The sequence below is a fragment of the Gavia stellata genome, chromosome 13 (assembly GCF_030936135.1).
Source record: "Gavia stellata isolate bGavSte3 chromosome 13, bGavSte3.hap2, whole genome shotgun sequence".
In the NCBI taxonomy this organism is placed as follows: domain Eukaryota; kingdom Metazoa; phylum Chordata; class Aves; order Gaviiformes; family Gaviidae; genus Gavia; species Gavia stellata.
Genome location: NC_082606.1, coordinates 4348286 through 4369983, shown reverse-complemented (window position 1 = coordinate 4369983; position 21698 = coordinate 4348286). Strand labels below are relative to the sequence as shown.

Sequence of the window (21698 nt, the reverse complement as noted above, 5' to 3'; positions counted from 1 at the left end):
CTTCCTTCTCTTCTTCCACCCCCCCCACCACCACTGCTCTATGTGCCATCCCATTGCCCACCAAAAAAACCCCAACACCACAGTGACCCCACCTCTTTCCAGTACAATCCTTTATTTGCCCTTATTCCCCACCCCACACCCCACCTGCAGTGCAGGGTCCAGCACCGTCGCTCACTTCTTCTTCAGGAGCTCAGTCATCTCCGGCACCGCCTGCAAACACCAGTGCCGGGGTAGCGCGTGGTCTCCCTCGACCCCCCCAAACTCTCCCTGTGCAGCACCCACCCCCCCCCCCCCCAGTTACACTCCCCACCCTCCCACCCCTCCTGCCCAGCACACCACTCCAGGGGCTGTGGGTCACCCCAGCTCACAGCACTCCCCACTTCTCTCCTGCTGAATAAAGCCTCTTAATTATTTAAGAGAGCTACATTTCCATTAGGTGGAAATAATGCATTCGTACAAAATTTATTAAGGAAATTGTCTACATGGTGTTTCTTCAGAATGTGACTTTGTCTCTGGCTTACGAAAAGGCCCGTGCTCACCGCCGAGCCAGCCGGCATTAGTTCCGGAATGGCATTAAGTGCTGGCAGAGTTTCTGCCCATGCCTCGCCACAGAGCCACTACAAGCTCCTGCCAGTCACACGTGTGGACGTGCGCGCAGGCGGCTCGCACATGCGAGCCGTAGGCCCTTGGACGTGGGCTAGCTCACAGCTTGCTTCTCCCAGAGAGAACTGCGAGTTCCTCCTGGGCGTCAGTAAGGCAGCAAGCCCAAGCAAAAATAAGAACTCCTGCCAACTCTGTACTTTCATAATTTATGAAGCTTAAAAATACATGTAAGCACCTATGTGCAGTTATTTCTCAAAATGGTTCATATTCAGGAAACTAGAATAGAGGCAGGCTGGCAGTGACACCCCCCACCCCCAGCACACATGACCGATAGCCTCTACTTGTACAGATTGTATTTTGGGTGTGAAAATCATGGAATCACAAAGCAAATTCTTTACCAAAACAACCCAAAGCCATCGCCCTCACACAGACATCTTTAACACTTAATAGATTATATTATCTAAGCCATCGCAGAGCTCCAAAACAGTTATCCCGCGCATCTCCAAGTTTAGCCTCACCTGAAATAGGTCTGCCACCAGGCCGTAATCTGCCACTTGGAAAATTGGAGCTTCCGGATCCTTGTTAATAGCAACAATGGTCTGCAATCAATAGTAAAGCGCCAGGTGAATATATACATTGATTAATGTCTTGGGCTGGAGTACAGTGACAGGCCTTACCTAGGAAACATGGGCTAAACGCTCTTCGAGCCCCTAGAAGCAGAAGATGTGGATCACAGCATTTAAACATTTTTCCTTTCCACCTCAAAAACAAACAAGCAAGCAAAACCAAACACCCCCTCCCAAAAACTCCCTTCCCTGCTCACAGCATACATCGGGGCTATCCTTCCCAGTTGAAAAGAGTCTAGAAAAAAAAATTACTACAAAAGGTTATCTGCAAGATCTAAGCCATACTATTGCAGAAATAACTCGGAGGTAGCATTTAAAACAAGTACAATAAAGCCATGCCTAAAGGGCTCTGTGCTTACTACGGGATGTATCATTTAGTTTGTCACACAGCAGAAAAACGCACATGATCGAAATCCCAACACAACCGTCCAGAAAATGTCTTTCTTGGTTTAAAATCAACCCTACAGGTAAACCATTCTGTAAATGTCTGTGACAGCTTCCAGCAAAATAAGCGTGGGTGTCCACATCAAGATCTACAACAGGATGGGGAGCACTCCGCAAAGGATGGAAAAAAAAGAAAGACGACAGCTCATAATACCAGCCTTACACCAAGCAGGGGTCTAAACCACAGCACACCTAAATGCTGCCAGTGCGAACTCTGGTTCGAGGCAACCCAGGGCAGCTCTAACCCAACAGTTACCTGACACGCTTCCCGGCCATTCCCAGGTAGCCACAGTCCATGTCTCTCTTGTTTTACTCCCTCCACTCAATGTACTTGTCCAACAAAATTAATGGCTCAGTAGCATACGCCTAGTGGCAGTAACTCAAAAGTTTGCAAATCCTGTGTTTTTAGGCCCACAGAAGTGTTTTTTCTTCACAGGTCATTTGCATCCTGTGACTCGCTATAAAGAAGGACCACCATCATATATGCAAGAAGGAAGTACCTACAGCAGAGCGCTGCTGCTGCCCTCTTGCCAGCTCATAAGCAAAGACCTGCAAGCATTCCAGTAATGCTCCCCCTGAAATAACTCTTCCCGAGGTTTTATTGTTTTTATTTCGCTTGCCCCATTTGCAAATGCAAGCCTTCACTGACAATCCTACCGTGCAAGAAGCAAAATCCAGGCTGCGACAGCCGAGGATCTGAGCTCAGTGAAGACTTTCTCTAACCATACTCTGAGGCCCTACCACGCATTGCAGCACAGCTCGCAGGGGCTATAACGCTGAGGGCCGCCTGAGGCCAGCAGTTGGTGACGCCTTGGGAGCTGCCGGCTCTGTCCTTATCACAAAAATAATTAACACCAGTTGCTTGCAAAACTGTCTTAAGCTTTAGCTTGACAGCCCAGTCCTCCTCCTGTCTCCATTAGCTGAAGTAACTTCTTAGCAAGATCTGGTTCTCTACCTCATCGCTAAATCAGACTTTCCACGGTAAGAAGCAAAAGCATCACCTCGCTTGCAACAGAACTTTGCAAGTTAAATCTCTTAGAAAGAAAATACACTGTAACTACCTCATGAGGGAATTAAAAATGAGGAAAGAAAGCAACGATGAGTCTCCAGGTCTCCTCAAAAGCTGCATTTTCTACCTTGCTGTAAAAGGACAAATAAATTATACATTTCACTTGGTAGAAAGCATCTGACTGCTTTGGAAAACGTATCCTGAAGTGTACAAGTTCACAATGCCAGATAATTCACAATGCTGAGGGAAGAGGGGGGACACTCCAGAGAGTTCCCATGGCTGCATAATGCTTTATGTTTGTAAAAACTGGATCTTCTCAGTAACTACAACACCTATATGCTCTGGCTAAAAAGAGAGCAGAACACATTTTAAGCACAAATAAGTAAAACTGAATTTTACAATACACACATTTGTTTACACTAGAAAAACTGCAACATATGGGAGAAATGAAACTGTTAACTACACATCTTGTATCAACAAATTTCATCTGTCCTTATTTGCTATAAAAGAACATCTCAAAATATCAAAGAAAAAAGCAGAGGTTTTGCTGTTACAGTACAGGACAATATTGCTGCTCAATATTTTTATAGCAAAGCAAATTCAGGCACTTAAAGTGCTAGGTTCCCAGGATTGCTGGTAGTCTTAACTGAGGTAAGGCAGGAGATAAGTACCAACAGAGTCAGATCAAGTTTTAAGCAGCTTTAAACACACAGTTCTCAGTCCATGGCCGATACTAATCCCACCCGCCCATCTTCACCCTCACCCAAACGCACAGCTGGGAGACTAAACGCCTCAGAACAAAGACACTCTTAATACTGCGGCCCATCAGCTACTAGCAGAGTCCAGCGGGAGCCGAGGACGGCCGTGGTAGTACGGCACCAGCGCTGCTCTCTGTGCCTTTCCTGCTGTCTGACTGTCCCTGTTGTCTCCCTGTTGCTGCACTGCGAGTAGAAGAAACGACGGCGACGCTGTTCCACCAAGACCAGCGAGAATACACTGCTACAGACGCTATTATTCACACTTCTCAATAGTGACCTTCATCCTGCCCATCATTCATCCTTATTTTCTTACTTTGGTTGGTTGGTTTTTCTCCACTGTGTCGACTAATGCTAACACCACTGGAGTCCCTGGTTTTAGAAGACTGAGACCCCAAAAAGGGTGCTGTATGCCAAATCCAGCTTACATGATTTTCCCAAAAAAATATTTCAATAGTACATGCAAAAATAACCGAATTGTAAGAAAGCACAGATCATCCTACCGCACAGGCTGGCTTGTAAGGACAATTACCAGTCACGTAAACTCACTAGTCTGTCATTGTTAAACAGAAAACAAACTTAAGGATCTGCCTGTAATGTTTTGCAAACCTTTTCCTCAGTTTGAAAATCTATTCAAAGTTCTGTGTTTGGTTTCTGCCAGAAAGCATAAGTTCATTCCCTGGAAACAGAAAAAAAATACATATCCTTCTTCTGTAATTACTTGCAGGGAGGCAGGACCGCCTACAGCTTTTGATGTTTGGCATGTCATAGTACGATCCAGCAGGTCATTCTGCTCCTCTTTCCAAACACTGCACTGTGGACCAAACTGGCAATTCCAACTTCAGATTATTTGCTTTGGCAACTAATGAGTTAAACCTTTTAAAGTTTTACTGCCCTTTTATAATAGGTTTCCATTTGAATGGCTTAATGCAGGAACGTCAGAGACATCTTTTCCTTTATGGAATAGTAAGTTCCTAATTCAAATTGCACATTGTTATGCATGAATTAATATGTCATACTCTGAAATAAATGCAAATGGAACTATTGTATAGAATTCAGGCATATGTGTTCTGTTGGGCTTTTTTAAATAAAGAAAGTCAATTAGCTGCTTCTACTTACCCCTTCGAGTTGTAGTGCAATGTTTTTTCTACTGTGTTACGCGTGCTGCCACAGTTATCTTTTTTCGGCAAGGCTTAGAGGGCTAGCGTGTTTTAAAGAAGCAGACAAACTGGCAATTTTAACATTAAAAAAAATCGGAAAGCTGGCTGAAGGACTGATGTAAAAGTAAGGAAATCAACTCATTTCCTTCCTCAGAACTCTTTTCTAGCACATCCATCTGTATATACCTTGCTGTCTTTCATCCCAGCCAAGTGTTGGATTGCTCCAGATATTCCCACGGCAATATAAAGTTCCTAGAAGAAAACAAAAATGAGACATATTTGGTACCCGCGACATAGTTTCAGTAAGCTCTCACAAACCTTACTCAGTTACATGCAGTAGATTTTACATTACAGTAGTTTTCAATATTAAAGGCAGCTGATGATTGGTTCCCTTCCCCACTTGGGGATGCAATGCAACTGTAAAAGGAGAATCCCAAAGGAGTGTCTGGCAAAGACAGATTTAACACAAAAAAAAAAAACAAAAAAAAAAAAAACAAAACCAAAAACCAACAACAAAAAACAAACCACAGAGCTCTGCATCAAACATAGGACACTGCTAAGCTAGAGGATGGGGCAATCAGTGTGACCCATGGAGATTCCCAAAGCAAATATTAAGCAAGATAACCTACAAATGGCTAATGCAGTTGCCTAAAGAGAAAACACAGGCTTTTTTGTTTGAAGCCTCTAGGATCCTTTAAATAAGACAGAATGCACAAAGCTGAAATTCAGGTGTTTAAATTTACCTTTAAAGTGTCCTATATGGCAGGATAAAACATATCAGATACTGAAGTGGGCTAGTGCACTATACACTTGTAGCGATAGTCTCTATTCTTTACCCCAGCCCTCAATGTCCATGTGCCTAAGGCTCTTCCTCCCCCGTTCTCTATCAATTCCTACACAGGATGAGTAAAGAAGTGCTTCTCCGGTAGGCACCAACATGCAGGAGATCTCACACTTTGGGGCTCCCAATCTAGCATCTCCAAAGAGACTTACATTCAAAATAGATGAAACTTTATAGGCAAATACATCTATACCAATAGTTTTAATTCAGAGCAGAAAAGCAGCTTTTTCCCTGGGCTGAAAGTCATTCAGGCTATAATCTATCCAAAACCAAGCATGTTTTCAGCTCCGTGACAGCCTTCCCAGCACAAATCCAAGCAGCAGTCAAACTTGTACTGTTTAGCTACCTAACTTTACAGAAGAAAAAAAAAAAAAAGAAAGTACTTTCCACCAACTCATTCAATAAGAAGAAACTGTAACACACAAAACTAGTTTGGGGATCACCTGTCAAAACCAATTAAAAGGTGGTATTTAATACACACTTAGAAAAGGCACAACCTCAAATACTAACAGAATTTCTCTTTTAAAAATACTGAGGTTAGTCCAACATACAAACCTAATTCAAGAAATTCTTTCTGGGGCCAGGGAGGGTACAGGGGTCATAAAACGTTATGCCTATGCAACTGAAGATGTGCATTACAGTTAAGTGGCTTTTAACATGACAGAACAAAGCACAGCTGTGGAGCAGGCACAGACCTCCAGAAGAGGCTGGCAAATGAAGGTGTTCAAACACAGAGACCACGCAGACTGCTTCTTCCATACAGGCCTGATAGTCATTATATCAATTAAAGAAAAAAAGATGATTGCTTTCTGATGTTTCTACCACTACAGATTTCACCTATTACATTAAACAGGAATAGATAAATAAAATTTATGAAGCTTTTCCACACTTTTCTACAAAAGCTATCTTCTGTAAAAATCGAAGGGGAGGGAAAGCAGAGCAGGAACAAAGTATTTCCTATTAAAAAGGCTGGCTTTGAAATTGAGACACAGAATCTAGTCTACGTATTTCCACAAAAACACACAGCTGTTGAAGACACTCAGAAAGTTCTTAGCCTCGATAGCTTTTTACTGAGTAGATTACTATTGGAGGTCAATCCATTTTAACCACAGCTGCAATGTAACATAATATGTCCCTTTAAGAACTCATGGTAAGAATGCAATATTTTAATTATACCAAATGAAAGAACAGATGTTACAGGAGAAATTATTCTAACATCATATCATCTTTAATACAAGCTCTTTTTGAAAACACATTACTGTAATTTGATTTTTTTTTTTTTTTTAGAGCAATTCATTAAGTGCCAGTCATCTAGACTACCAGATACTCTTATCAGTCTGTTTAACATTGTGAAGTTCGGTCTTTGGAAAGAATCCAGCTAACCAGGAGCCAGATGCCTATGTATATATTCTATTAAAATATCTAGGAAAGACAAGGATGTTTCATTAAAAGGACATATGTAAATCACCGGGCTTGTCTAAAAAGCCTTTATTGTGCATCTAAGCCATGCCCTTCTAGGTTATGTGCTTTTGGCCCTCTGGGTAAGATAACTGGTCCATTCAGCAGGCTGTAACGCTTAATAGTAGATCACCTCAGTAATGTTTTCATACGAAGAACACATAGGACAGCATGTTTCTCATCAACAGCTCCACACTGTAAAATGGATTTGACTGCTTAAATCTTAGTTTCAATCTATTCTACAATTTAGTAGGAAGGAAACAAAGGACGCACAAGGTCTGAACGATGAAGATTCAGGAGTGTTCAGTGCCCTCCAAGGAGAGAATTCAACTGCTCATCCAGAGAGGTCATAAAAGACTCAGAAATTCAGATCTCTTAAGTTATTTTCAGAGTAATACCCTTGTTTTGATGTTTTCCCTGAAATCATTAACTCCCGCCATGCCTTTTGCTGAGTCCTATCATTGCTACTGTGCTAGCGTTCCAAGTCCCAAGTCAGGACCGTAGCCCAAGCGCTATGAAGTAAGTGGGGGAGGAAAACGGAAAACAGATCGGTGCCACAGAGCAGCGTCGCTTCCAATTGCGTTATGCAACATGCCTGCCATCGCAGCAGAGAGCACATTAAGGTCTGGAAGGAGATCTCAGTTCTTCAGAGCTCATCTACACAGAAGACCCATGCCAAGGCACAAAATGGCATGAATCAGAATCTGGATCGCACCCCTCAGGTGCCAACAAAGATGGCTTTACACCAACTTCAAGTTCCTGCTTTTTGGATCCCTGGAAGCTGCTGTAATTACTGCTGTCAGGTGGCTGATCCACAGCCTACAATTACAGGCACTTACATCCAAGTCCAGGACATGGAGTGGCATTTATGAACTCCCTGGTGCTTGTGCACAGGCAGGTTTTCACTGAAGGGCTGCCGCCAGCGCTGTGCCACATGAGAATGGCGTAACAAAACAGCACACAGATTCCGTACCAAGGGGCTCACTGCACTGTCTGATACAAATGAAGTCCCAAAAGCAATTAAAGTCAAGGAAAGTGGAAGTTTTGTGATATAAGGGCATGGCATCAGATTAGACAATTGTCTTGCCTCACAGTAACTTTCACACAGGAAATAATTACTGTACATATGTCACAGCCATGCCACAAATATTTTTTTTTTTTTTTTATAAAGCAGATAGTGGACATCACAGAATCACTAAGGTTGGAAAAGACCTGTAAGATCATCAAGTCCAACCATCAACTACCACCACCATGACCACTAAACCATGTCCCACAATGCCACGTCCACATGGTCCTTGAACACCTCCAGTGATGGTGACTCCACCACCTCCCTGGGCAGCTTATTCCAGTGTCTCACCACTCTCTCAGTAAAGAACTTTTTCCTAATATCCCGCCTGAACCTCCCCTGGCGCAACTTAAGGCCATTTCCTCTTGTCCTGTCACTAGTCACATGGGAGAAGAGACCAGTACCCACCTCTCCACAACCCCCTTTCAGGTAGTTGTAGAGAGCAATAAGGTCTCCCCTCAGCCTCCTCTTCTCCAGACTGAACAACCCCAGCTCCCTCAGCCGCTCCTCATCAGACTTGTGCTCCAGACCCCTCACCAGCTTCGTCACCCTTCTCTGGACACACTCCAGCAGCTCAGCGTCCATCTCGTAGTGAGGGGCCCAAAACTGAACACAGTAGCCGAGGTGCGGCCTCACCAGCGCCAAGTATAGGGGCACGATCACCTCCCTACTCCTGCTGGCCACACTATTTCTGATACAGGCCAGGATGCCGTTGGCCTTCTTGGCCACCTGGGCACACTGCTGACTCATATTCAGCCGGCTGTCAATCAACACCCCCAGGGCCTTTTCTGCAGGGCAGTTTTCCAGCCACTCGTCCCCAAGCCTGTAGCGTTGCATGGGGTTGTTGTGACCCAAATGCAGGATCCGAAGGGACATCAGCACAGGGGAAGGGACACCAGAGAAGAGAGCTAATGGTAAGAAAGAGCACAATGGAGGAAGCATGCAGCACAGGAAGCTGAATGGACCAAATAGCCTAAGAGTGTACGAAGCAGAGGGTAAGGAGGCACAATCAGGAAGAACTAAAATTAAAGAGATGCTACTGCAGAAAGGGCTTGGTCTGTCAGTAATGGGAACATGGGAAGGTGGGAGCATCAGCACCTAACATACCCATCAGGCTTCTCACAAGGGCTACATCAGCAGCCAAAGCTGATTCTGCCAGCAAACTGGCACAAAGGCCAAGAGTGTTTTAATTTGTCCTGCCACACAATATCCTACAGGACTCCAGTGGGAGCCAGGACCCTGACAGAGACCTTGAAGTTCCTAAGCACAGATTTGCATCACAACAACCCTAGAAAGAAACAAAACTACAAGTCCCAAATTTATCCTATTCAAAGGCAAGATTCCAAATCCAGAATCCAACTTCTCATTTGCTATTTAAAGTATTAATCTAGCCTTGTATTGTTTTTTCAACAGAGATGACCGTGGTATGTATCGTAGAGACAGTCATCATATGCTAGTCATTAAAACGGAAAAATCCCCCTTAGCCATCCCCTAAACTCCTATTTCTGCTCTAAATGTACCCAACTTACGTATTAGTATCTACAGCAAGTCCATGAGACTTCACGTGCACGAATCTGCACAACTGGCTCCAAAATCCATATAGCCAGTTACACGCTGTTTGGACAAATGTCACAAGAGCACTATACGTGGATTATTATAATTACCAATACATGAATGCAGTTATTTTCCTGTGCATACTGACTCTTCTAATTATTTATAGAATAATTTGTAGCATATAATATTACTTCATTTTTACTTATGAGAACATTTTGAAATGCCTCAGGCCACCTTGGAGCAGTTAAGGTACATTTGCTTAAGAGAATGACAAGAACAGTTTTCAGTTGCAAATTTCAGCAACTTTGAATGCTGCTATAAGAGACTCCTGTGCATCCACAGGTGCAACACAAGATGAGGTAGTTACTTTGCAAGCATGCCGTCAGCTACTATTGATTTCTATGCCAATTTTTGAATTACACTGAAAACCTTCAGTGTACATCAATTTATCATCCTACCAGTGGCATGCTTTTAAACAGGCTAGTTTAATAAACCCCTTTGGCACACATACTCTTTTTAAAGGCAGCTCAGATATTTTATTTTCTTTGCAAGAGTGAAAGGACAATGACATTAGAAAGAAATCTTTGTAATGAAAATTGCTTCATACAAGAGATTCCTTCCAATTACAAGCTATCAACCCAATAAAATATTTTCTGGCTTGACACTAGTTCCTATATATTACACTGTATATCAAACAATTACCCAGTATGTACTACTTTGATACAGTTGAATATGTTCCATTCAAGAAGCACACATTACTAAACTAGATCCCAACTACAGCTTCTTTTTCATTTTAAGAACCTTTGATCAGCCAAGCTATGTAATTACTCTTAAGCGTGGTTAGGGTGTCTGCTGGAGTGCAGGACCATACAGCAATTTTTTTTCTCTCTAGGGAAAAGCACATCAATTGCTTTCAGCTAAATGCACTCACATATGAATATTTTAGTACAATTTAATGTTTCTGCACCAACCCCAAAGGAGCAGAGCATCAATTTGTGAACATAGTTTTCTTGGAGTTAAAAGCTACACTGGATAATGCAGGATGAAAGGGGTTGTCAATCCTTAGCTTTTTAGCAAGTCAGAGAAAGGTAGTCTGTAAATTCAGTCCCAGCTGCATACAAACAGCTCTAAAGTTTGCCACTATAAAGCTACTTTTCAACAATGGTGAATTATCAGAGGAGATATTCCAAAAACAATTTCCCAAGCACGGTCAGTTTTCCCAACGCTATTCCCATCTGCTAGCTACCTAACAGCCTCAACCGTTTATACAATGAAAAGTGCACCTGCTGGTCTGTTAATAAAGCCCACAAGCGTAATGCACAAATAACACATTCCTCCAAAGAAGCTAGCTAGGAGAAATTAAGTAAAGTACCATGTGTTGGAATAGAGAAACTTTACTATCTCGGTATTCTCGTATATGTGTAACAAATTAGGAAGTAATGAAGATCTTATCATTGGCAAGCAAGGAGCAGAACATTTTTGAAGTGAGTACAATCAAGACGACAGGAGTGACACTTCTCATGAAGCTAAGGGAATTAATTAGTTCATTCTGTTGTTAGTAATTTTAGGTAAGTGCCAGAGAACAAAAAGGAACAGAAATACTGGAACAAAATACACCTTGTTTCACTTTCCCTACACCTCCCCACAAGAGAGTGAAGGGAAACAAAACTTAATGGATATGCTAACCTGAGCAAGCAAATGATCCATCCCTAAGAAAGTGATGGGAAGTAAGACTGAAGAAGAGTTAGTATCCACTTATTACGCAATGAAACCGTGAGTCACTCATGCATTTTAGAGAAAACAAAACTAGGCTAGGTGAAGTATTTGATTGCTTTGCCACCGAATACAAAGAAATATGAAATATAGCAATAGCGTAAATAATGTGATATTGTCTTTCTCCCTTCCTGCTACTCCCAAAGCAAGAAGACAACTACTAAATGCTAAAAAGCCACTCACTGCAGTGAAAGGGACTGCCTCTTAAAATACTGGGGCATACACAAGCTCAGAAAGCGTCCCATCCTCTTGTAAAAGAAGCAGAGCAACAGGAATTCCACTGCTCTGTAGAAGACCATTGTGCACTTCCATGTATCTATCTCTCTGCCAGGAAATCCTTCCTTGCCAGTCAGCTTTCCTTTCCCTGCTTCTAATTTCATCCTACTCCTGCATTTTCTACGAAGTATAACACCTTAGGTTATTCCCGTTCTTCCATGGCTTTGATGCCTTTCAACTGAACCACCATCTCACTCTTCAGCATCTCAATTGAAGCTGCACCTCTTTAACATGCCTCTTTTTCCCTCATTATTACTGACAATTCCTGACAGTTGTAAATCTGCCTCCCTTTTGAAGTTCCTGCAATCCATTACATCCAGAGAGACCCTCTGGTATGAAATAGAAGCTTAAGCACTGAAGCTAAGCAGGTCAGCAAGTTTACTCCTGGTGATCATATCAGAACCACACTGAATTCCCATCTGCCTTCAGCACTCGAGGTTTCTCAGCACGTGCAATATCCAAATGCATCTGCCTTCTGTGCAATCATACCACATTTCTAGCACAATCATCTAATCCAGTGTCAATTATTACCACATCATGTATTTCCTAACTTCTGCCTTCCTGAGTTTTCCATCTCAGTTTTTTGTCATCTGGTAGTATTTTGTGCCTGGTGTTGAAAGTAACAAGACAGCAGCAACTGAACACCTAAGAAAAAGGAGTTCTGCCTGGCTGCGCTTTCCCTGCTGGATGGACCCTCTGTACTGTACCCTCCCCTCAAGAGGAAAACCTCACAATAAAGTCTGAGATGGTTAAGGTGAGGCTTTCCAGCCATGGTCCACTGATGGCTAACCGCAGATGGACACCTTGAGCCCTACAATTGTGAAATACTGGTCTGGCCACATCTTCCCTATTGCCAGCTAGGAAAACCTATAAAGAAAGCTCAAGCAGTTATAGGAGTGGACCCCAAAAGAACGCAGACTTCAACAGAGGAAAATAAAATAAATTACAAAAGCGTGAAGTGAACATTTAAACTCTGAAAAGATTAAACTAGAAGGATGCCCTTCAGGCAGCAGCAGATCCTCCACAAGGTCAGAGGATAACAAAATAAATAGCCTAAAATGACACACACTTTCTGAAAAAAAGCAATTCTCAGTGCCACTGAGATTTTGTCTGTTTTCTGGGGGGAAGAAGTTGAGAGCGAGATAATCCCAGTACAAGCCCATCTTCCTTCAAAAGCTAAAGGAAGAATATAATTAGAATAGGACACGAGGGAAAACTTGGGAGACCATGGGAACAATTTGGGTGTCCAAACATAGGTGCCTAGTGGCATTGTAGACAGTGTAGGATTTCCCACATGAATCACAGATGCTGCTCCAGAAGGAAGTTGCCAGGTCCCACACAGTAACTACCAGCCCTGTGAATGTGCTTTTTATACCCCAGATGGCTAAAATGGCATTAGACACCTATTGGTAGGCATTCAATCATCCCCTATATGCCCCTTCCTTGCAAATCTGTACTGCAAAGGTCACCGTTCAGAAACTGACAGAAGCTACTTAAGCCTTATAGCAGTTGCTTTCCTTTTCTCACAACAGTCAGAATTTTTTTGTTTAAATATTAGACAAATTACACAAGTTCATGAGAAAGATCACATACTTCTTTGTATGTCAGAAATGTTGCTAATTATACCTAGGGTGAGGAAAGCTAATACTGAACTAATAAATGAAGCATTCATGTTCCATTTATAAAAGTTTTAAATAACTGAAAAACACTATTTACCTTCTTTCTTCTCCTCCCCCCTTTTGTTCTCGCTTTTTTCCTTCTTTTTGTGAACAAGATAGAAAGAACTGGGAAGATTTTTACTATGAAAACTAACACTCTTGACTATTTGAAATTTCCTATCTAAAAATAGCAGTTACTCTGGGGTGATGGTGGGAGGCTCGATTTCGGCAGAGAATTAGTATTTTCTAACTTGATATACTTAACTAATACTTAACAGTAGGCACTCATGGGAAGGATATTTTTATCTAAAACCAACTAATTTGAACGTTCTTACAAGGGCTTTTTTCTTAAATAGAAACTACATACAGTGCTTAATCTGAAACTGAATTTCATTTTTCTGCAGAACACCTGCATATAAGAAATAGTGGAAAACAACTGGCTTCTAATTTAAAAAAACAGGCTCCTAAAATGGTTGTCACTGATTAAAGACACTGAATACATTAAATTACCTTTTTAATTAGGAAGATAATATTTTATGTTTTAATATATCCACTTATGCCTAAAAATTTCCTTCCTTCCATCTCATCAAATAATACAAATCAGCCTTCTCTTTCATAAGACAGAATATTCAAACAGGAGCTGCAATTACCTGAAATCAACAGGCAAAAAAAGCTACTAACAGAAACAAAAATAGTACACCAAATATTTTAACAACTGGAATAAAATTATACAAAAGAAAAACTACCAAAGATCCAATCAAAACCTAACAAAATGCCTAAATTCCAACATGAACAAAAGCTCAAAATTTTGAGATCCAAGGCTATTTTCAAAGTGTAACAGAACTAGTTCTCAAAAAGGAAGAAGGTGAAATTTGTACTCCTTAATTAACTGCATTCTTTCATTACCTAATCAAAACAAACTACAACTGTTTCCTGACTGGCAGTTTGTTCATGTATTAATATATCAGCATTTCAGAAAAGCTGCTGTGGCTGTGAGTTTTTTGTGTTCCGTGATGCACTGTCTGGGCTGCACTCTTAAAAACTGAAGCCAGTCACGGAATTACTGAAGGACCAATGACCAAAACTACCCTTCTTTCACCAAATCCACAGTCAAAGGCACAAGGGAAGAAATTAGCAGATCTTTTAGATTATTACTTTCTTTACCCAATGATCAGCACAGAAACGCTCCCCAGCAGTCACACACAAAAAGCAGCAGTAGAAGCACCTCCCCTCTTCCCGAGCTTGTAACTAACTCTTCTCCCTCTGTATTCTCAAAGATGACCCAATTCCAGAGTCCTTCAAAAACAATGCATTCCAATCCTCCACTGAGACTGGGCAAGAGACTATTAATAGAAGAGTAAAGAGCACACGCTAAGATACTTTCCCATCAGAAACTAACAGCTGCACAGGAGAGCAAGGATGTCTCAAACTCCAACAGTTTCTTGTATCCAAGATTCTTCCCCTGCTTAAAACCCACATGCCCAGGAGGGCATGCACCATGTCAACTGGAGTTCAAAACTAAACACAAGACTCAGGTCTCAGCTAATATAACTAACCAATGTACAAAGCTGCTTTGCCTTTTTCCAGATTAAACGTCATGAGCTCTCCCCTGAACTAGCGATACCAAGCATACTTCATAGGAAGAGAAAGCAGTCTTCTTCTCGGGGATTGTTAAAATAGCCAGTATAATCTTCATCTGATCAAGAAAGTTCAGTTCTACTCCTTCTTTAAGTGAACTCTACCTTCCAATGCACAGAATACTTTTCTAGCTAAAGTACCAAAAAGATGATGAGGTAGAATTAGGAATGTGAAGTTAAGAATTTGCAGCTTTAAAACTGCCTCATATTTAAGATACTTATCCAGCCCATTGAAAAAGTAATTCCTCTAGTCAGCAACTCTGAGGGCTTAGTGTCAATTCAACTTGCACTTTCATTACAATAAACATAAAATATTTTCTATACTTCCAAGCCACTGTATGCTGTCCTTGTATGTATTTTAAGATCTAGAAGAAATATTTGAATAATTTGAAAGACGGGGCATATAATTTTCAGTACTCTGCATAACTTCCTACTTAATAAATATTTGTTAAGAAGGGACATGAGAGAGAAATGCATCAACCCGCTGACAAGATGATGTAGCACCATGCAATTGTGCCAGTTAGGATCGTTTATTGACACAATAGTTAAACATTCATTAGTCAGTCCTGACTGACTAATGGCTATTTTAACAATCCTCTAGAAAATGACAATGATGACATTGATGTGATCCTATGATGTGGCTGTACGTTCTGATTTTCACATGTTGCTATGAGCCATCTGTGGCAAGTTAGAGCACTGTATCTTCATCAAAAACTAGCCTTTTTTGTTTCAACATAATTGTTTATATGCCCTTGACTCTGGAAAGAATGTTCATTGTTGAGCCTCGAGACACATAAGCCAGAGCTGAGCTGTCTTCAAATCAGCATTTTCCACTTCATTAATGGATATTTGGGTAGTGAAGAACTAAGGATGGTCAGCCTCATCTCATGCCTTTTCAAAATAGGCAGTTAAATAACACTCAGCTTACTCCCTGTTTTTCAAAGGTTTGGGTACACAACAACCAACTAAAGATTGCCTCCTTATGACAACCAACTCTGCCTTCTTTGGAACCTGCAAGTTCCATATACGTTGCAGTGCACTTACTGAATTAAGTGTTGATTAGCTTGCTGAGACCTATAGCTGCAATACGTTGGACCTTATGCCTACTTTGTGATCAAAAGAAAGTGCATTATATTTAGATACAAATGTTCCCGTAGCAAAGAGAAAGTATTATGCCGGGGGCTACAGCTGTCCTGCACTATGTCCAAAAAAATAACTATTACGTCCTACGCACAAATGAAAGACATCACCAGAAAGAAGAGTTAGGGTTGTGTTTATAATCTGTAAAGCCTCACAATTTCCTTGCATAGCAGAGGTTAACAGCACTGCTATCAAGATTTTGGAAGGACACAATATGCAACCAGAGGGACCTTAAGTCTTATCAATAGGTCTATTTCTGAGAAGCTGTTTTTTGTAGCAGTTGGTTATCATATAGATTTACAGGTTAAACACTAGTGTGCCTAGAAATAGCTCCACTTAGCCCTGTAGGGCTATCATCAGAAGGCCTCTGATGAGGACTTAAAAAAAAAAAAGCAGCAAACATCCCATCCACATTTCAAGACAGAAGAACTCAGAAGCATGAAGTATCTTGTTCAAGAAAACCCAGCAGGCAGAACTGACAACAGACTCCGGGAATCACAAGTTCCTGTCTTTGATATCTTCAAGTACTGCTCTATCCTCCTGGATGTATTACTGGAAAAACAACGGTCATGGTTTGAAGTTCTCGAATTTGCAGCTCTTAATGGTACAAAGGCAAAACATTTCAGATCCTATCAAGGCTTTGGACATGTACAGCTTTTAGTATTATTTAAATTATTGCAATTTGGTAAATGCGGCAGTTGAAATATGACAAGTTTCTCTACTAAGTTCCAGCTCACTCTCCCTTTCTGGTCTCATTAAACCATTAACAAGTAAAAAGTTGCTCTTTGGTGCCTTCTGTTGCCATACACACTCACCAAAGAGAACAACTTACTAAAAGGCTAAATGCTTCTCGATTACGTATCTCAAAGTGTACATCTGACAGATCGCCATACCTGCCCATGTTCTTAGCCACAATTCCCGACTCGTGTCCATGATCATCGCATCTCAGTACATGCTGGCGCACATTCTACCCCACGCTGAGATGAGCTACATTTGTACCTTCTTATTTACAAATGCTCAAGCGTGCGCTTCATCTGTCTACCGCTTTCCCCACATTTCCCCAGGCCATAAGGAACAATGAAAGTAGTCTCAGACTTCTACATGACAAAAAGCGCCCCGCCCCCCCAGCTAGATCCAAAACGACACAGGGATAGAAATCAGTCCCCTGTGGTATCAGGATGCATAGCAGAAAAGATGTGCAGCAGGTTATTTGCCAACATTAAGCCACTCATTAGAGTATGCCCATCTTGGTATTTCACTCTACAGAAGCCAACCTGTAGATTATTTATCTCTTAAGTTTCTTGCACTTTCATCCCTTACAAAAATTTTGCTTAGAATATAATGCAATAATCCAGTTACAACTACCAAAATTAAAAAAAAAAAAAAAAATCCCCTGTTAAAAAACCAAAAAACACACTTCAAGTCACATATCAATATAATTTCAAGTTTATGCTGGCAATGACATCTTTTAGCATATCAATGATGGCTGTTAGAAAACTAAAAAAGGTTTAGCACAGGCAACTATGAAAAAATCCAGCATGCAAAACCTCTGACAAAGCTGTCTGCAGAACACTTCTGATGGACCCAAAGTAGAGATTTACATCACAGCTTGCTGCTGTAGTTTTGCAAATGCATGGTCAACTGACACTGTCATAATGGGCACACTAAGATTTTCCTGTTAGGCTCAGTATTAAGACTTAGCTCATGTATAAGCATTTGCTTTGAAGGAAAATGCATGCTAGAAAACATCACAGCTCTTTTATGAAAGATATTTCCATACTTACTGGTGCTACTATTTTGCCCGTCTGTCCAACTTGCATGTCGTTGGGAACAAAGCCAGCATCAACAGCTGCACGGGAAGCTCCAACTAGTTGAAAGAAAATATTTCCAATGTTTTCTTTTAAAATATTAGCAAGCCAAATTTCTATCACCATAAAAGCACATGTATTTTACTGAAGAGTCCCACACTCTAAGGGCACGTATTTAGAAACTTCCCTCTTAAAAGCTCTTATAGTAATCCCTCTCTATACCACTGGCTGAAGCTTCCAAATACTAAGTGCTAATGCATTTCATAAGCAACAGGAAATCTTACTCCCAGTACCAAAGAACCATATATTTAAAACCGAGGATTTCAGTCTGGCATATTTCCATTATTTTCTCTTGTTGCTTTGTCAAAAGCGGATTTTCCCATAAATGCCTTCCCATAATGTTCCTCCAAGTTTGAATAGAACACATGTGCCATCTTATATTGCTGTGGAGCTCAAAAGTCAGGCATAGTAAAGAAAAATATCAAAGTAAACTTGAAAATGCCACATGGACATTTAGTTAGTGAAGCCACCAATTTAAAAACAAAGCCATTCATGTAAAACTATAAATTTATTCTTAAATGTGGAATCTAAAACTAAGGTAGTTAAAATGTTAACGCAAACAGTTCCTCCTCCTCCCCCAACCTTTACTTAAAATATTTTGCTGAAACACTGTACATGGTCTGATTTCTCCTGTTAATACAAAAGCATAGCAAAAAGACAGAGCCATTCAAACTACAAGAACTGTGAAACGGATTCTGTAAAGGAGTAGTACGTAAGGATGTACGAAGAAAATATTAGCTCTCCAAAGTGAGCTAAGATCATTTTTTAATTTATACAAACTTCACTTTTTGTTTGTGAGCTTGTCTTCTGGAGATTTGAGAAGGACAGAGAATATTACAGTTCAGTATTTTGTTTCATACACAGGCATTTAAATACACACGTTGACCACAAGGACAAGACAAAACTGTATCTACGACTAAACCAACAGGATTTTAAGAATTTATTTGATAGACACATGAAAATGAAAGACTTAAGATGAACAACGTTTTTAATGTGATATTTTTAAATATAATAACCAGGGTTAAAAAAAAGGAGGAAAACAAGTTTACCTGCAGCATGCAATTGATCCGCAAGATCATATAACAACTTAAAATTTTCACCGCTCTTCAAGCCCCTCCCTTAAAAATTAAAAACAAAAAAAAGATAAAGAAGAACGTAATACACTTTAAGATTTTTTTATTGCCTACATAAACTTTCTGTATGAGTATTTGCGTTTGCAAAGGCACAAATACACACCTGCATAGGGTATTTCTGGATCTATTACTAAATAGTATTTAATATTTGGAGATTTAGCTTTTTCTTTGTGATTTATATTATTATTTCATATGTATAAACCAACACCACTCTGTCTAGTTTACTTCCTGCACACAACACTATCAAGATCACTCTCTGAAGTCAGGGAAACAGGATTTTTTTACTAATTTGTGCTCCCTCTGCTGGCTTTAGGTACAAAACTCTGCAGCAGGATAACTAAGAAATAATTTCTAGCCGTGGGCATACAGTAAAAATCACAGTCCATCGCTTTATACCTGAAGAGCAGAATACAAACATAATGATTTTTAAAATCATTAAACCCATTACATAATAATGTTTGAACTGCCTGTAACGATTAGCAGTAATTTTAAACGTGACAGATTCGGATCGAAAAACACTTCATATTGCTATAATTTTAAAGGGACTCACCAAATACGACAACCTTCTTAAAAAGCCTACTAACACATATGTTAAACTCATGTTTTGCCTCTTCATGAAATATACATGTTGGGTGCACTCCCACTGGCCCCTATGCCATATTTCAGAACTACATCAGAATACTTTTTTTTTTTTAAATGTATCACATTATAGTGTTCTGCTACAGATATTATTTAATCAAGATGTACCATTACTTAAATGCAACATAGGATGGTTTTTATATTATCTACTTACCACCCGATACAACCACTTTTGCACTAGTAAGCTCTGGTCGATCGCTTTTTGTCAACTTCTGCTCAATCCATTCAGACAGACCAACAGGCGGTGGAGGAGTTACTGCATTCATCAGATGAAGAAAAACATCCGCAAGAAAAAGGATAAAGCATGTATTTTCAACCTTTTAAATCTGAGCTTAAACTTAATGCAAAAGTTCATTCTATAACCAATTCTACCATGAGCTTTTAACTACTATCAGTAATTGCTCTGTGGCTCTGAGTTACAAGGCTCTTTCATTAGTTGTGTTTAAGTAACCTGTAGTACAAGCTGCACTGAACTGAAGGTCTGCTGTATAAGTAATACATTGATATCAACCCAGCATAATAAGTGTGGTTCTTATTAAGACAGGCAAACAAGCCAATAAAGTAGTGCAATGGCAGTGCAATATGCTAATCCTAAGTACCAAGCAGCATTCATTGCCTAACATCCACAGACGTTAGGAAATACAAGATGGTTCAGGGGCAGGTACTAAGCCACCCAGAAAAATGTGAGGACTGGGACACACACACACACGTAGCACGTTACTAATGACTGCCTCTGCTGGATTTACAACACAGTCATAAAAAGCCTCACAGTGAAAACCAGCAGAGGTGATCAAACACTGGAACAGGCTGCCCAGAGTGGCTGTGAAGTCTCCGTCTGTGGAGATACTCAAAGCCTGACTGGACACAGTCCTTGGCAGCCTGCTCCAGGGAGGCTGGACTAGATGGTCTCAAGAAGTCCCTTCCAACCTCAACTGTTTTGTGATTCTGTGATTGGACTTCTCTATTATCAAAGCTACACTGGCTTCATTAAAATAATAATTTAAACTGATTTAGTTAAAACTGACCTAAAACAACAATTGGGTGTTCTCAAATCAATTTAAACTGCTACTAATTTAGCTAGGCACTGTAATGACCTATCTCAATTGAAATACGACCGATTAAACCCAACACTATGGATAGCGAGCCACTTTCATTTTTGTGCAATCTTGCTTTGAAAACCAATCTGGCTATTCAAACAGCTGTAACTTTAAATAAGGAAAAGTTTCAAGCTTGCGGTGGCAGAGGTTTAAGCAGTGAGTGAAACAGGCACAGATTTCAGCACAGATAATCTCCATTTCTGGTCAAAGAAAAACTAGCAAGTGTGCAGGTAATCCTTACCTTCCCTTATACCAGACATTGCTAAAAAGTGCAAGTACCCGTATTAAAAGCATAAAGCTAAGATTATGACAATCAGTTTGCTTTGACAAACACTTCCACAATGCATCACCGTGCAGTAAGCAAATCTAACTCTATTACATGAAACAACAAAATCCCAGAACAAATACTCACACTTTTCTAAACTGGCACTACCACCACTTGTTGGTGCAGCCTCAAAAGAAGTTCCCCGTACGGTAAATACTTTAATTGCTTCATCACATTGCACAGTGCAAAGAATATTTCCTAAAAAAAAAGGGTCACATTATATTTTTAAAGAAGATAATATCAGACATACTATGCTTTTTAAAAAACAAATAAAATTAATAGCAGAAACACATCAGCAGTTCTAGTAGAATAGGGAACATTCATAAAGTTACTTCCCAAAATTGCAGTTTTAGGTTAACTAAAACTTGAAACCTAGGCACTTAATAAATGTAGATTACAAATATTTTAATTTACTTTTTAGCTCCATGTTTATGAAGTATGATAACAAATCCTCTATTTTTAAAGGACACAAAGCATTCAAATCATCTCTTATGAATGAGCTTTTCAATTTCAGAAGGGGGAAACACCCACACACACACTTTGAAAGTGTCACTCTTAAACATAAAGACTGTCTACACTTCAAAGTAAATCTTTTATCGTGTTGCACGAATTCATCAGAACAGAAGACAATGAGGC

General features: G+C 40.4%; 1 protein-coding gene across 2 annotated transcripts in view; it reads right to left on the bottom strand.

The window, feature by feature from the left end:
* Window positions 1-101: 101 nt before the first annotated feature.
* Window positions 102-21698, bottom strand: part of ETFA (electron transfer flavoprotein subunit alpha) — a 33539-nt gene continuing 11942 nt past the window's right edge. For both annotated transcript variants that reach the window (XM_059823592.1, XM_059823593.1), the window contains 7 exons: window positions 21150-21260; window positions 19795-19896; window positions 18918-18986; window positions 17785-17867; window positions 4784-4849; window positions 1122-1202; window positions 102-210 (listed from right to left, as the gene is read on the bottom strand). In XM_059823592.1, coding sequence (XP_059679575.1) covers window positions 172-210; window positions 1122-1202; window positions 4784-4849; window positions 17785-17867; window positions 18918-18986; window positions 19795-19896; window positions 21150-21260 — 551 coding nt within the window. In that variant the 3' untranslated portion in view covers window positions 102-171. The remainder of the gene's footprint in view (window positions 211-1121; window positions 1203-4783; window positions 4850-17784; window positions 17868-18917; window positions 18987-19794; window positions 19897-21149; window positions 21261-21698) is intronic.